Raw genomic sequence first — 16,806 nt, 5'->3', positions numbered from 1 at the left:
ATATGTTACAGAAGCCTTGCATGACTTTTCATTTCAAATGCACAAAACTTCAGGGACACAAATGACCAGCATGCAGAATATGGCTCTTTTACACAACAGTGGATTAGAGTTCTCATATTTATATTTATACATTATATTACCATATTTTTTTTTTTTTTGGTGGCCTTACCTTTTTACTACAAACCCCACTCTATTTACCAAGTTCATTATCCACAGTGCACAATAATAATAATAACAATAACAATAATAATAATAATAATAATAGTAATAATAATAATCAACTATTATGTGGTGAGCATTCAAACAATTGCAAAATAGCTACTGTGTATCACCCTGGTAGCTGCCAAACACCAATGAAGGTCAAGGTGAGTTTCCTCCATCACGGTAAAGTACCTTAAGATCATCAAATGAGTAATATAAATTTGATACATTATCATTAATAGTTGGCGGGAGGGTACTTCTGGAATGAGTACGTTAACAGCAGGAAAGGTGCTAGGCTGGAAATATCACTCTCGTTTTGCTTTCTGTGCACTATTTCCCTGAACTGATATAAAAGAATAAAAAGAACCAGACCGCTCACAAAGACAGACTCTTCTTTCGCCCTGAACCCTTCAGCTTTATTGTTAATGGGTGGTTTTGCTACATATGAGATATCTTCTGGAAGTTTCTAAGGAGAGATAAGCAACATGGTGTAATTATGGGGGGAGGGCAGGGCCACTGCATTTGACAAGACAAGAGGCCAACGCCCTTCAGGATTCAGAGAAAGTAAGGGTGCTACACCCTTCTCCCTCGCCCCACCAGCTTTCACGCACCAGTAAGCTTCTCACAGACTCATTCCAGCACTCACTCAGACAACTCTCTGGCCAACAAATGCAGTGTAATGGTTTCCCTACTTCTCTCCCATATCTAGGGTTGGGTTTTGTTTAGATTTCGCCGATACCAGTGCTAAAACAATGCTTTTAAATCAGTATTGGTGCCTAAATGCTGCCTGTACCGTATTTAAAATTAAGAACAAATGACAACAAAACTTATTTTTAGTGATAAGGCAAAATAAATTGAACAATTTAATAATTTTATTTGTTTAAAGAATACTCTGTGCTTATAAATTATTCCATTTCTCTTTTGGCATTATGACTGAGTTTAGCGTTAGCTAGCTTGCTAAAGGTACCTGCTTTTACTGACTGAGTCAACAGAGCAAGTGTAATGTTTGGCGGCTAATGCAAGTGTCCAAAACCAAGTGAAATGCCTTGCTGAAGCATATAGCAGTGCCATCTAACCCCCAACCACAAGATCTGAATCAGCCATAATGGCCCCCTGTAGCTAACAAGAACTACATTTTTGTATAGCTATATCACATAACCACATTCCTTAAGTTTCAATATTAATGTTTAATATATGTTTTTTCATGAGGGCTGTGAGCCTCCCTCCAAAGCAGCTCTCTGTTCAGACAGGCGGACCCCTCTGGGCCCCTCAGGGCCCCTCTGGGCAGCTGTAGGCGAGGGGCCTGCCGGGGTTTGGCCTGGGGGAGCAGGCAGGGCTGTGGGCAGGCCGGGCGGCGCTGCTGGGTCCACTGGTATTAATAAACAGGGCTATTACAGGCCTGGAATTCCTCAGTCACCCAGACTCATTGAGCGGGAGGGGGGAGGTGTTAAGAGTCTGAGCCCCTGGGCCCAATGCCATGGCCAGAGACCAGACAGCCCCATACCTGCAGCACACAAACAGGGCGTGTCCCACGCAGAGACTGAGCACACTGGACCCACAGAGAGACTGAACACAGTGGCTTCACACAGAGACTGAGTGCACTGGACCCACAGAGCGACTGAACACAGCAGATCCACACAGCCATGAACCTACACAGTAACTGCACACAACTGACCCAAAGAGCGACTGAGCACACTCGCAAACACTCCCACTTATCGTGACTGACACCGCTGAACAGAACACTGGTCATGATTAGCCCCTTAGTGCTGAACACCGATAACGACCAACCTCAGTACTGAACACTGACCGTGATTAACACCTCAGTTCTGAGGTCTGGTCTCAATAGAGTGATCTTCAGAGTCCAGCCCTGAACCCCTGCTCCGATCCTTCAATTTAAGAGTAGTTCAATTTCCATTTGTTTTCATTCCAACCACTGGGTAAAAAATAGTTTTTTTCTTTACATTTAGTTAGAGGTGAGAGAAGAGAGAGAAAGAGAGACAGGCATATACTGGGAGTGACTGTGGCTGTCTGTATTTTAGATGTACATGGTAACAGAACGTCCCATTTGCTTATTTTAGAAATAACTTCATATCTCATCTTCCTGTGTACCACGGAAACAGCTGCCGTGTTGCAAAAGACAAGGATATAAAAAGATAAAACAGAGCAAGTGCTCCTTCAAAAGTATTTATAGCCCAATAAATTGTGCTTTTCATCCCATCATAAAGACGTCTCCCTGACGACAAAGCCTACACCAGTGACAAGCAAAGCAGGTAAAATTGACCCTGTCTGAACAAACATATAAATTTGGTTTTCTGTTCTCATCCTCATAACGTCTCCAGAAACAAGGTGAGCAGCCTTCTCCCCTGCCCCCTTCCCCAGATCTATACAGAGTCCAAAATGAAGGTGGTCACTGTCACAAGGACCTTCTTCCAGGAATCAATAGCTGAAGGTGAAGCGTGATCAATTCTGGCCGTAGGCAACTGAAGAAGTACGATGCCTGAAAAAGACAATAACCAGTGCTTCTAGGAAAAGACAATAACCAGTGTTTCTAGGATAACACAAAGAAATTGAAGGAATCCAGCATTGGACCAACAATATTTTAGCTGCAGAGAATCGGTGTCAAGAAACCACAGTTTGTCCTTTTTTATGTGTGCATACATAATCAGCTGGATATCCATTTAATACAAATAACATCACATTAAGAGACAACACTGGCAACAGCACCATTCCCATTAGAAATAAGATACAGCATCTCCAAAATACCTCATGGTGAGTAAGATTAATCCAGTACACAAGTCACTAATACAGGTCAATCAATCAATCAATCAATTAGTCAATTATCTCTTATTGAAACCCTGAGCGTAAAGATCAATATTGCACCCAGCTATGGAATGTGTGTCATTTATCAGACCACCTGCTCATTGTTATTGTTTCTGATACATCTCAGGCATTCCATGTCTGATTGACTGATAACTAAATACTGGATGCCTGTGAAAAATAATCCATCCAAAGATTACATATCTGAGAGGATCCAATAAGTGTAGGATTTCTAAATGTAAGTGAGAAATTGCTTGGATCGTATTTCTACATGCAGACTCAACAGGTGTCTGTGTGTGTGCATGTGTTTCTGTCATGGCCTGCGTCTGTCCACCCATACTGCACTGGGCATGTGTGTTTCTATGTGTTTTCAATGTATGCGTCCACATTTGATTGCGAGTATGTGTGTGCAAATATGTGTGTGAACATGCAAGTACGTGTGTGATCTGCATATGGACGTTCATGTATGTGTGTCCATCTACAAGTATACATGTGACAATCACAGTGTGTCCACACTTGACAGACCGCTTGTGTGTTTATGCGCGGATGCATTTGTCTGAGAGTTTCGTACGATGTGTGAGAAAGAAACAGCAAGAGAGAAAGAAAGAGACAAAGAGAGCGAGAAGGTCAAAGCGGGTCAAAGAGCAGGAGGATCCTCCCGCTGGTGTTTGAGTGTGTCTCCTCTTGGGGAGTATTCCCTTACAGTATCCACTGGTGGTCCAGTAAAGAGGTTTATTTGTCCAAGGATTCGGCTCAGAGGCGCAGGAACTTTCTCAGAGCTCTTCTGACTGTTGCACACCAGTGCATTGTGGGTACAGGGCTTGTCTACCCAGAGCTAACCCTTTATACACTATACACTGCTCAATTTGCATTCTACATGGGAGTATCACACGCACCCCCCCCCCCCCCCATCTACAGCTAGAGCTCTCACAGCTCACAACTCTCACGCGCTATTATAAATAACTTACCATATATGTAAGCTCTCAACCGCACCGGAATCAGCGAAGCCAAACTCTTGTCTTAATATCTTTGTTGTATGATTTACTCAACTGAAAGTACACGTTGGCAACATTACTACAATTATCGGTCTACACTCAGCCGGAGAAGCGGCAAGTTAAGGTGCTAAAGGAGATTTATGCAAAACAGCACGCCGAACAGGACCGGACACAGAGTAAGTCCGCTGACATAATGTGACACAGCTCGGAGGAATGATGCATGCCCACTTATAGTTCCTGAGCGCAGCAGAAAAACTTCTTGGAGCCGAGCGCTCCCGTCGATCCGCGCCAGCATTGTCACCGGGGTAAGCAAGAACGCTGCCAGGCTAACCGCTTCATGCTAGCATGCGCCTGGCGATTGAGAAAGTTTAGCTCCATGGGCAATTTTGGTCAAACTAGAGTTTCTTGTGCTTCTGTGTTGGGAGAGGAGCGAAAGGTCAGAGCAAAGACTACAAGAAGGTCCTACCATGTGATCCGGTTACAAGGTCATATGATGAGTCTGATGTTATTTGTTTTTTCAGTTGTGTGGGTGTGTAAGCTACACAAACTTGTGAGAACCCTTATTAGTGTTGTAAACATTGTATTAGAGCATTGTAAAAGTTTGTGCCAGCTGTGCGAGAAGCGTGCAAAAATGTTGTATGAGTGTGTGCACAGGTTTTATGAGATTGTTGTATGCATGTGAGAGAGCTGAATGCATGCGTATGACAGTCCAGCGTGAAACAGTTCACTTGGCTGTATTTTTGTTTACCTCAGTGACAATGCTGGCAAGGATCGACAACAGCCTTCAGCCCAAGACATTTTTCAGCTGTGCTGAGAGACACTGTTCTTTAAGGCCACGTCAAACAATTTCAAGAGTTACATTACATTACATTACATTCATTTGGCAGACGCTTTTATCCAAAGCGACGTACAAAAAAGTGCATTTCATGGTCGTAGACAACTGCTGAACACGGGTTCAGTAAGGTACAATACTTATTTTGTACAGCTATTTCTAGCCGAGAACAGTGAACACTATTCTGGCCTAACATCTGCAAAGCCAACTAGGCAGAAGAATAAGCTACAGTATTAGGACAAATACAAATTACCAAGAAGTGCTGGGATAGTTATACACTCATATTGGCCAATCCATGAATGTAACGTCACCAGTGTGTATTTTCAGTTGAATTAATCCTACAACACAAATGTCGAGACAAGGACTTGACTGGCTCTACTCATACTGTGAAATCCCATGCTGTATGTTTGTACACTGGAAATTAAATTTTCAATGCTTATCAGTCCCCTTTAAATGGCTTTAGAATGGCATCCTTTTATCTGTTATTTTAAATACAGCACTGATTCCAAAAATCAACTGTACCAGCTTTGCATATTTTAATCCAATTTCATACATGCCACAAGAAACCTATTTACAATCTCATTACATGACCCACCACTTTCTTCGCACCCCCAGGCACCAACATGGTCCAAGGTTGTGGTTTGGATGCTCCTGGTTTGTTTCCTGAAAGATGGCTTAACATTTTAATTTCCCATGAACCCCTCTGTCATGGTTCGCTGATTTACAGCGGCCTCAGTCTCCACCTCTTCTCTCACATGTGGCTGCCATTTCCCTTTCTGTGACTATCTGACTGACTCAGCTCCAGTCCTCCATGTTAGGCTCACTCCACTTCCTGTCTCTTCTGAATGATGTCAACAGCAATTAGGGAAAAACCTCTCCCTTCATAACTCACTATAAATAGTCAAAACATCTGAGTAAATTGACCAACAAACACAGCTGAATACAGATGCTTTTGCCTTTTTCCCCTCTGTGATCGTTGTTTACCATGTTCTAATCACTTGCATATGGCCTCAAAGAATGGTACAAAAATATGTCTCTATAACTGACCTTTGGTGGGCATTCAAATGTCATCTCCATACGGGTAGTAAACGGATTCGTAAAAAGGACAGCCACGACCGTGGGAGCATCTCAAATGGCAGGAAGTATAACATGGAGGAGCAAGTGAACTACAACTCTGAACTACAAGACAGTATAACACAAAGAACTGTGTGGGGCAGAGACCGTGTGATCACATGACTGACACGCACCCAATCGAATGGCTCCAGCGACAATACGGTCGCAGCTTTTGTGAAACTAAAAACCTTGCAACGTCAAGATGGCACCATGTAAATGTGGCTCTGAGGGTGGGGCTTTTGGGGGGTTGACTCTATGAGCAGCTGTTAACAGCGGGCAGCGTACCAAAACACCAGCGCTTCTCAGCGTCACACACCTGGTGTACAGCAGTGAGGTGCAGCCCCATTGGACACTGCAGTGAAAGGAGCTATATTTGTCCCAATGGAGAGGGTCTGATCTGTGAACTGTGGGCATGTCGGGACCTGCCCCAGCCATTACAGGCAGGAAGGGGGTTGGGGGCTGGGGGACGAAAGGGGTTGGGTTTGCCCGGCGGGGAGAGGCTGGTCGGAATCAAATCATCTCGCATTCTGGGCACTAAAACAACAGGGCTTATGAATGGAGTCATCATCACAAACCAGCCAAGCTACTCCATTAACCCACGACTATTAACAGTGAGCAGCAATAATGCCTACACAACCTCAGTCTGTGAGTTTAATTCTTATCAGGACCCTGCACAAATCCCTCACCCAATCACGTTCAATAAACAGAACAGGCTCTGTGGTTAGGGGATCATGCTGGCCGTGGAAATTCATAGCAGGCGGATTGGCCGGTATCGTAAGCAAGGTGAAAGAGATGAACCATCCAGATGATTTAAAGACCTGCTCACCTGCACTCTTTAAAGAGCTACACAGCTGACAGCGTGGCACTTCTAAATGAACGGGAGAAAACCCTATCAATTCTCAGTCTTGCTTTTCTGCTTGACCTTCTCTGTATTTAGATATACAGGCCTACTGGTTATGAGATCAGCACGTTACAAAGAAAATGGTCAGCCGGGAAAAAAAAGAAGAAAAGAAATATGATGTGTTACCGTGCCAAGCGATCAGCACATAAAGTTGAGTTCAAAGGATATGGATTCTGTCAATGGACTCGAACATAAAAGAGAGAGACAAATTATTTTAACAAAATACTTGCAGTATGACACAATGTATTGTTACGCCAATAAAACATGTCTGAATTTTAATCTGGGGGGGGGGTGGGGAAGGAATGGAGAAGGAGAGAGAAAACTGAAGCAGAACTGTGAAAACTGAACCTGGAGAGAGCTCGTAAAGACTAGTCTCAGCCCACTAAGCTTGATGGAAGGCCTGCAGGCTCAAAGGCCCAGTCCTTGCCGAATGTCCTCTGCACAGAAATGTAGCAGCCGCCTCCCGAGCGCAGTTTACGACTTTTTGGTGCAGGACGCATATTATCAGCAGATAGAGACAAACTGGCGGCGTGGAAGGAAGTGGGAGAATTTCCCTGTCCAAGCGTCTCTGCTGTGTCAGTGCAGCGGAGGACTGTATCAGCTAATGAACTCTTGGACTTGCTGAGGAAGCAGTCTGGCCAGGCCTGGACGCTCGGGCCAGAAGCATCCGCCCGAGCTCACAGCGTTCGACCACTGTTGGCCTCCATCAAAAAATAGAGCCCAGTACAATTTGTGTTATCTAAAACAGCTGTTATTAACCTTTTTCTCTTCTTCTTCTGTGAATAAGGGAATAATTAGAATGTTTGCTTAAACCTCAGAAGAACAGGGTCTAACGGCACATTAATTCAGCTATCCCTGCAATGGTGATTTCATCCGAACGCGCACATTCTTAGAATAGCTTTCCGTCACGCACTGGAAACCGTTAATCACAGCGGCCACAGGCAATCAGTCTGTCCTTGGTTTAGTCTTGGAACGGGAGCCGGGGAATGCATCTTTCTTGTCTTCCTTGTTCCTTCGCTTGCTTCGACAGTGTCGAGCCCTGATCAGGCAGCGAGGGCGTGGTCGGGTGGGGCCACATCGCAAACCATTCTGCATCGTTGGTCACCAAGTGGACACTTTGCACGGTGAGAACTGCACTGGGCAGTAAGGATCATGGGAGCAGGGAGTAACAGAGAGAAGAAAACGAAAAGAAGGTAAATGAGCATTTCTCTCGATGGGAGCTGGGAGTGAGAGAAGACGCAGAAGTCATCAGCAAGAAAAAGAAATTGAGGTTTGAGCTGTGGCTCGACTCTTTTCTATGTAACAGGGGACGTGGAGGCACTACATGCAACCCCTCCTTCCTTCACGGATCCCTTGACCCACCCCCCACCCCACCCCCACCCCCAGCACCCCAATGTGAAAATATCACCACAGCTGGGTAAAATGACACCCAGCCATCTCAGTCATGTGTAAGCACCGAGTGTGAGAAACGATGTATGTTTTGTTATCCGCACACTCTGCCACTGGAATGGAGAAGGCCACACCCCCCCCCCCCCAAAAAAAAAAAAACTCTGGCTTTCTCCCTCGTACCCCCAACACCACCCTCTGGCCCCTTGACCCCCCTACCCAAGCTTTTTGGACAAGAAAGGGAATGTGTTCCCCTCAACGCGACTGTCAACACCTGCCTTCCAGCCTCGCGTCTCCACAGTAACTTCACAGGAGCCGCACAGCCGCACTCCCAACCATCAAAAACCAAAGTAGGGGCATATCTGACGAGGCGGGGGCGGGGGGCGAGGGGCGGGGGCGGGGGGCTGTAACGCAGCATGCCACGGGCCAACTGTCCTTTCGGCAGCTGTTAAACATAAGAGTTTGAGGGGAAGTGCGGAGTGGAGCGGAGGCTGGCCTCCCTGCGGCTGCATGGCTCGCGCTGCCTCCGCGACGCATGCCTGAGGAACTGCGCTACACTGCAATGCGCCGCCCGGCGAAGCGGAGGCAGCGTCCAACGCAGAGCTGCGCCGACGGGCCAATTACCCTCACAGCAAATTACGGGGAACGGGGAACCATGGAAACCTAATAAATCATGGATGCGGGCCACAGGCACGTCTGAAACTCAAGACGAACCAAATCGTTTGCTAACCTTTTCCCCCTCTTTTCTAGCGGGGAAAACAAATACTGCAAAAGAAACAACACATTTTTAAAATCCTTCCAAAATAAACAGAGGAGGGGCGACATTAAGGCTGAACTGAAAGGACAGTCTTGCGGTTTTGAGATTTACATTTTTCTTCATTGGCCATAAGCACCAGGGCTCAGCGTTGAAGCTGCAGCTCTGAGCTTCGGACACCCAGAGGCCACCGCATGGATCAGACCCCAGCAGTGCTCCATAGGGGGGGTCCCTTCCTTTGCCAGGAACAATTTTCCGGCCCTTTCCACCTCAGTGGACCCAGTCTGAATGGATGGCTGGAACTCAGTGGGCTTTGTCAAATTCGTCCCTTTCTCCTCTGTGTCAGGCCCCTGCTTAATGAATACCAAGCAGGCTGCCAGCCCCCAGCCTCAAGACCTGCGTGTTTGGCCAGGGTCGGCCTCCGAACCCGGCAACCCCCCACCCCTCCCCTCCCCTCCCCTCCCCGCTTTCCCGGCACCGTGGGCCCAATTAACCAAAGATCGACCTGCCGCGACACGCAAACGCCCTGGGGGAGGCGGCCCCCGAGCCGGGCGCAGGCGTTAACCCCGCCTCCAGACACACGTGTGTCCTGGGGGGGGGGGGGCAGGCGGGGGGAGCTTTGGGATGATTGGAGAGCGTGTGGGGGTGGGGGGGGCGCTGTGAAGGTGAACGGGCGGGGAAAGGAGGGAAGGGGACTGCGCCTATGGGATTATCAATGGGGGATGATACTGAAAGCTGAGAATAGAACACTTGTTCATCCCAGGGCATACACACACACACACACACACACACACACGCACGCATGTAAAAATGCACACGCCCACACACACACGCCTGCACAAACGCACACACCCACACAGACACACAAGAACACACACACACACACACACACACGCTTAAATTTGTGTGTTGCAGAGTCTGATACAGCAGTGAGTGAGAAGCTCATTGTTCAGAAAGTGAACAGAGAGCACAATCAAAGAGATCTTATCAAGGGCTCCACTAAACAAAAAAGCATAGTTTCGCATTAGCCGTGCCTAGAACCCCTCACTCACTCTTGGTGATTATGAAATCTCTGGGGGTCATTGTCATGTCAAGAGAGACCTGGCCTGGTTTTGTTCACAAACCCACTCTAACTTCTGTGCTCAAACTTCAGCTGTTTGGACCAGCCGTTACATGCTAATCAATCAAAATTATACGTATGAAAGGAATGAAATTACTTGAAAGGGCATGTTTTAAGAATCATGGCGCCTAGTAATGCTTTGTTCATAACTGTTCAAATTCTTGGCAATGGATTGTAAAATCTCACAGATGGTTAGCCTTGTGTGGAACTGCTTGTTTAGACTCTGAAAAAGATGTGCTGTACTGGTTGTCAAGCTTGAAAACTTGTACACTTTGGCAGCATAGAGAAATGCTGCTCTTGTCAATACAGCCCTTTGAATGCGGTTCTGATTTTGAGTGAGGGACACAGGTGGTGTGAGCAGATAGAGTGAAAGCCAGAAGCGAGAGACGAGAATGAGAAAGAGGGAGAGAGGGAGGAGGGAAGAGCAGAGAGGAAATAGAAAGAAGAGGGACGGAGACAGCAAGAGATGGAAGACAAAGCAGCGGACAGCAAATGACATATGGGTGACATATTCCCCCTCAAGAGAGAAGAGAAAGAGAGATAACTATGGTAGCAGAGGGAATGAGAAAAAGATGAAGAGGGAAGGCAAGAAATAGGAGATAAAGCAGGACAGGAAAGCCTAGAAAGAGGAGTGAAAAAGAGAGTAAGAGAGAGAGAGAGATTGAGAGAGAGCGAGAGAGAGAGAGAGAGAGAGAGAGAGAGAGAGAGAGAGCGAGAGACCTTGGCCTAAGGACTCTCCAGCAGTATCCCTCTCATTCCCGGCTCTGCCCAGAAATCCCTCCCTCAGTTGAGATCACGAGCGAGACCGCGCAATGCGTCAGGCATGCAGGCTAAGCGGGCCGGGCTGGGCGTCTGCTCACCGTGGCGACGAGGCGGGGCCCGTGCAGCAGGGCGTACTCCACGGCCCTGGCGACCTGGGAGCGGACGCCCAGCAGGGCCAGCTCCAGGTCGTGCGCCCCCGCCATGGAGCCGCCGGCGTCCTGCAGCATGGCGAAGTAGCGGCGCCAGGGCCGGTCCAGCTCCGACAGGCCGGCCAGGCAGCCGCGCATCACGTTGAGGCAGTAGCCCACGCAGGGCTTGATGAGCGTGAGCCCGCGGCAGTGCGAGCAGTACTGCATGCGCACCAGCGCCCGGGTGCACTCCCGCGACAGCCCCGCCCGCTCCACCGCGTCCATGGCCTCCTCGCCCGCTCCCAGCGCCCGGCTCAGGGCCCGCCCCGCCTGCAGGGCCCGCGCCAGCTCCTGCGCCAGCTCGCCCGGGTGCGGCCCGAACGGGTTGACGTCCTGCCGGGTCATGCGGAGGCAGTCGTCCCGCTCCGCGCTGGGCTCGGCCGCCCCGGGCCTCAGCAGCCGCCGGTACACCGCCGGGAAGAGGCCGTCGTAGAAGCGGTGGACGGCCGACTCCACGCTGGCGTTGCCGCCGCGGATGAACAGCGAGAGGTCGGAGAAGAGCTCGCCGACGGGGCCGCTGGCATCCGAGGCCAGGGCCGGGTAGGAGCTGTCGAACAGAGAGCTGACGTGACTCTTGGAGAAGGACACCACAGACTGGAGGGTATCTGCGGAGAGAGAGAGAGAGAGAGACAGAGAGGGAGAGGGAGAGAGAGACAGAGAGAGAGCAAGATAGAATTAGTAACACATTTATTTTAACAAATTTATTTTCAAGTAACAAATAAGATCGACAAAAATGTTTGCAGAAGAAACACATATAAGCAAATATAAAAAATGTCAAAAAAAATGGAAAAGACCAAAGGAAAAGATACCAAAATCCTAAACGTTTCACTTAAAAAATGCGAGACAGAGAATGACATTGTGTTTACACTTTCTAAGTCAATTCAATTTATGAGCATAAGCTTGTGGTCATTTTAAAAGAGCGCATTTAAAAGGGGAAAAGGGCCTTCCATTTCCCCTCAGCACCACTCCACTTGCCTTCCATCACGCATTAATCTTCATGAGCACGGAGCAGATTACCGCCATTTAAAAACCGCACATCCAACCTTAACCGCTTTAATCCTCCCCCACACAGTCCTCAACTCCCCAAACAGCAGTGAGGTATGCAAATGATCAATCAGCGCACCGCACTCTGGCGCTTGGCCCCCGCACACGTACGGAGACCTCACCTTTAAACGCCTTCGCCCCGTGACCGCCCCGCGCGCCTGCCTAGAATCGCGACCGAGCCCAGAGAGCGAGGGCAGGAGCGGCTAACGCCATTAGCATTCTGTCCTGCGGAGTACAGGCTGAACGACCCGCTGACCCCCCCCCCCCCCCCCCCACTTGAGCTGGGACACTTAGTCCTGCTCCAGACGTTAGCATGCAGCTGGCCCGCCTCAACGCAGCACTGCTCAAAGGCGTAAAAGCCTCCAAAACTCAATGTTCAATGTCAGAGATAGCTGCGATTAACTCAACTACGCTTTGTGACTAGAATCGCGACATAGCTCAGGAGGTAAGAGCGGTTGTCTGGCAGTCGGAGGGTTGCCGGTTCGATCCCCCGCCCTGGGCGTGTCGAAGTGTCCCTGAGTAAGACACCTAACCCCGAATTGCTCCCAACGAGCTGATTGGTACCTTGCATGACAGCCTTTCACCGTTGGTGTGTGAGTGTGTGTGTGAATGGGTGAATGAGAGGCATCAATTGTAAAGCGCTTTGGATAAAAGTGCTATATAAATGCAGTCCATTTACAAAGGTGGACAGTAGCGAAAGACAGTGGGAATATTGACCAGCTCTGGAAAAAAACACCATAAGCTGCAGAGTGAGGACATCTGCCAAATTTCAAAGGGTTTTTTTCCCGTGCAGGAGGTGAACTGAAGCTGTCTAAGAGCGCGTACGTTTCAACACTACCCTTTCAACCGAGGCACTCACGGCAGGCCATGGTATTTATCTTGGACGTCGGTGCCATAGCGTGCATGCAAATCAACTCCACATTCAGCACGTTTTTATGAGACTGCTAAATTCTTTGGGCAAGAAGAAGGAAAAGAATAATGCATCAGCTTCGCAAGTACTCCCAAGGGTCCAATCAATGTTACCAAAAGGCTTAAATATAACATCCAACAAAAAATAAAAATAACACCACCCCCAATATCCTCTATATTTAATATATAAGCGGGTGACTAGTCTCGGTATAATTCAGCAGTAATAAACTCCATGAATATAAAGAACTTTCAATAAAGGTCTTTGTCACATCCAATATTTTCTGACTGAAACCTGAACCCTTTGACTAGTTCACATATTATACGGCACATTATGGTGAAATTTCCAAATAATAAAGCGAGTAAATAGCATTCTTTAAATAAAAGAAACCCAGAAAACTGACTGCGTGAAACAGCTAGGGGGACTAATTCCAGCCTGTGACATAAGTGGTGCTAAAACTACATCTGGGTGTGATAAATTCAAATGAATGAATTCCAGAGGGGCTGGAAGCCAAGCGAATGACGGAAGAGCCGCCTGGCTGTGTATGCGCAGCGTTCAGACTCTGCTACTAAGCGTGAACACCCTCAGACAGACAGAGCGGCGGACAGGTGGAAGCAGTTCTGAGACGCGGGTCAAGCCTGCAGCCATTTCACGAGCTAGGACATGTTTTCGCAGAGGACGGCACGCGTTCCTCGGACCGGCTTGTCTGCTCAGCTGTGATGTCACCCTGCCCCGCCCACCCTGCCCTGCCCCGCCCCGCCCCCTCCTCTCCATGTCCTAGCCAGGAAGTCCTCCTCAGGCACTGATGTAAGTCTGGCAGATGGAGAAACAGCAGCAACTGGAAGAAACCTCTAGAGATACACACACACACACATACGCACACACACACACACACACAGATGTACACACACACACGCAAACACACGCACATATGCACACACATACACACACACACATGCATGCACACACACACAAACACAGACAAGCATAGACATAGAAGACAAATTAACTAAGAAGCACAGACACATTTATCATACACAAAGATTTGCACTGTCTCTCCCAAACACACACACACACACACACACACATACACACAAACACACATATAGAAGACAAATCCACAAAGAAACAGACACATTAATCATGCATTAATCATGTATAGAGATTCCCCCTGTCTCTCACAAGTGCACACACAGACACACACACACACACACCCACTTTCTCTCTCTCCCTCCCATAGCACAGACAAAATCAACAGCAGCCATCTCATACACAACAGCTGCAATAACTACCATTACTCAAGAAGGAGCAGTGAAACAATTCAATTACTTCCTGTAAAAAAACAGCAATGAGACCACTTAATCACAGGCCACTGAAACCAATCCTCCTTTTCATTCTTTGTGAAGCAGCCATTTCAATTTGACACACCAAAGCATGTTTCAAATGAGATGTTTAGAAATGAGCAATATAATGAGAGGGAGTCACAGGGAGAAGGAGAGAGAAAATGAGTATGGTATGATTAAAATACAATTTGCACGGCCAATAAATTAAATGAGACATGATCGTTTACTGTAATTCAGAAGGGAGTCAGAATAGTCACTGAGTATCAAGTCCTGGAAGTCCTTTGAATAATATCAAATCAAAACTGACCTTTGTTACTGGTTTGAACTGTGACTTTTATTTGCGGACATTTCCAACAAATTAATCAGAAATAATAATCAGCCAACCTCACGGGATAGTTAAAAAGAGATAATGCGCGCGAGAGCGAGAGAGAGACCTGTCGAAAACAATAAAGAAACGAGACGGTGGAGATGACGGACGGCGTCGCCCTCGTGCCAGGCGGCCCGGCTGAATGTCAGCGCGCGCGTGTGCGGATGAGCGGGGTTTCTGGCCTGAAAGCCGAGACCACAGAGCGCTTTCTCTGGCCGCGCATGCCAGGGTCGCGTTACGCCCGTCCCGGAGGCCGTCTGGTGCCACGGAGCCTCCGTAATGAGGCCAAAAGGGACAGGGAGCGCCGCGGGGATCGCGCGCCGGCCCCCGACCGCCGCGGGAGAGCAGAGGGACGCGGGGTCGCGGCCCGCAGGGGCGGGGGGGCACCGTGGGTTAAACGGCAGCAGTGGGTCTGAAAGGCACGGTTTAGCAGTCATCCCTGATAGACATGACTCACAGATGGGTGAAAGCTCTCCTGTAGTACTGCGTTCCCCCGTAGTGTGTAAATACTTGCGTGCGCCGCAGGAGTACGCGCACTTTGTGTTCAGCGCCACGCGGATGGCACAAAGGTGACTCAACAGCCACAAATGTCAGGTCCATATAGGGGAGAAAAACAAAGCTGGAAAAAACAACGACAGTGTTTGTCAACGAAAGGTAATTTCCATGGAAAAGTATCTAGCGCTTATTGCCCTGGGAAAAGGTGAATTAAGAAAACCAAGATAAGCAGAGCTTTGGATGGAGAGATAGGAAGTAGCCTCTGCTCCGGAGCGCTGGGGATGCGGCCCATTGCAGGGACCGCCCAAAACGAGCTGCTGGAGAGGAGGGACTGTGACGCCATGAAGTCATTGTCTACAACCACAAAGGCTCCTGGGAAAAAATCTACCCTCCTGGAGGGGGGGGGGGGAGCACATAAAACTATCGAGTGTTTGTGTGAAGGAGCAATTACAGATGCAGGGAGGAATTCTGGACTTTGAGAACATGAATCATCTGCTAAACACATTCGGCTGATATTCGCTCCCCCCCCCCTCCCCGTCTGGACATTCATTTCTGTGGTAGCATTCTGCTAACGCCCCACTAATGCGAAAGAAGTTAAGTTTACTGTTTTATGGCAGCCCAAAATGTCACTGCCCCCAATGCCACCGTGTAAATCACACGAGAGAGGAGCTGCTTTCGATTGCTGGTTTCCGCGGCCGCAGCCGACCACAAGAGGAGTTTTGAGGAGCGCTCGGTTCTAATGCCCTGAACCCTAGCGCACACATACAGTACAGAGGCCATAAAACCCTCGTTAGGGCAAGGCTAACGCGCTACTCCTCCGCACGAGGGTGCGACAGAGGAGGAAAGGGGGTGCCTGGATTTACAATGCTGCGATTCAGAGGTTACACAGCCTCTTAAAATTGCCGCCACAACGCCACCGTAAATGACTTCAGCTTAATCGCGACAGCTATTTTTAATCTCAATTGCCTGGGAGTCACCGGGCTCCTACAGTAATGACTACGCCGATCGCCACGGCTCCATCAAAAAATTTGAAAAATAAGAGCGGCGATGTTTCCGTGGCTCTCGACCGCGATAACGGAAACTCTCCGACCGTTCCCAATCCCGTTCGGGGACAGAGAGAGGTGACGGCGGAGTTTTTTTTCGACGCCTGACGGGCAGGATCGTTAGCGTCCTGAGCCAGGCGGGGCACGTGGCCCTGCCCAGAGGGGGCGGGGGGGGGGGGCGATAATAAGGAAGGAGACACTGGTCTCGAAATGCGCCGCTGCGGTCCGCCCTGAGCCGCAAGTTTGGACGGCGATGCCGGGCGCGGGTTCGGCTTGCATGCCCATAAAGCATTTAATCCCGGAGAGGTCTTGTGTTTCACGCGGCTCCCAGCCCAGATATGCGCTGCAGCGGAGGCGCATGCTTGCAGATTAAATATCATGTTTTAATTAGTAAAAATGCATAGCGCAGAAGGTATAACTTCGCAATTCGTAAACCGAACCCCCAAAAGAATCCAATGACACAAAATAAATGCATAAATCACAGTGATGCGATTGGACGTCGTGGCGGTATTAGCGGTCAGTCATTCTGACCACGGGC

General features: G+C 48.6%; 1 protein-coding gene across 2 annotated transcripts in view; it reads right to left on the bottom strand.

Moving 5' to 3' along the window:
• The window catches only part of LOC135256482 (glypican-5-like), a 111,981-nt gene that overhangs the window by 76,927 nt on the left and 18,248 nt on the right, over positions 1–16,806 (bottom strand). For both annotated transcript variants that reach the window (XM_064338290.1, XM_064338289.1), the window contains exon 3: positions 10,980–11,674. In XM_064338290.1, the coding sequence (XP_064194360.1) occupies positions 10,980–11,674 (695 nt within the window). The remainder of the gene's footprint in view (positions 1–10,979; positions 11,675–16,806) is intronic.

This window comes from Anguilla rostrata, chromosome 6 (genome assembly GCF_018555375.3).
Source record: "Anguilla rostrata isolate EN2019 chromosome 6, ASM1855537v3, whole genome shotgun sequence".
Taxonomy (NCBI): Eukaryota; Metazoa; Chordata; class Actinopteri; order Anguilliformes; family Anguillidae; genus Anguilla; species Anguilla rostrata.
Note: the sequence above shows the minus strand (reverse complement) of the source record. Positions and strands in the feature narration are given on the sequence as shown.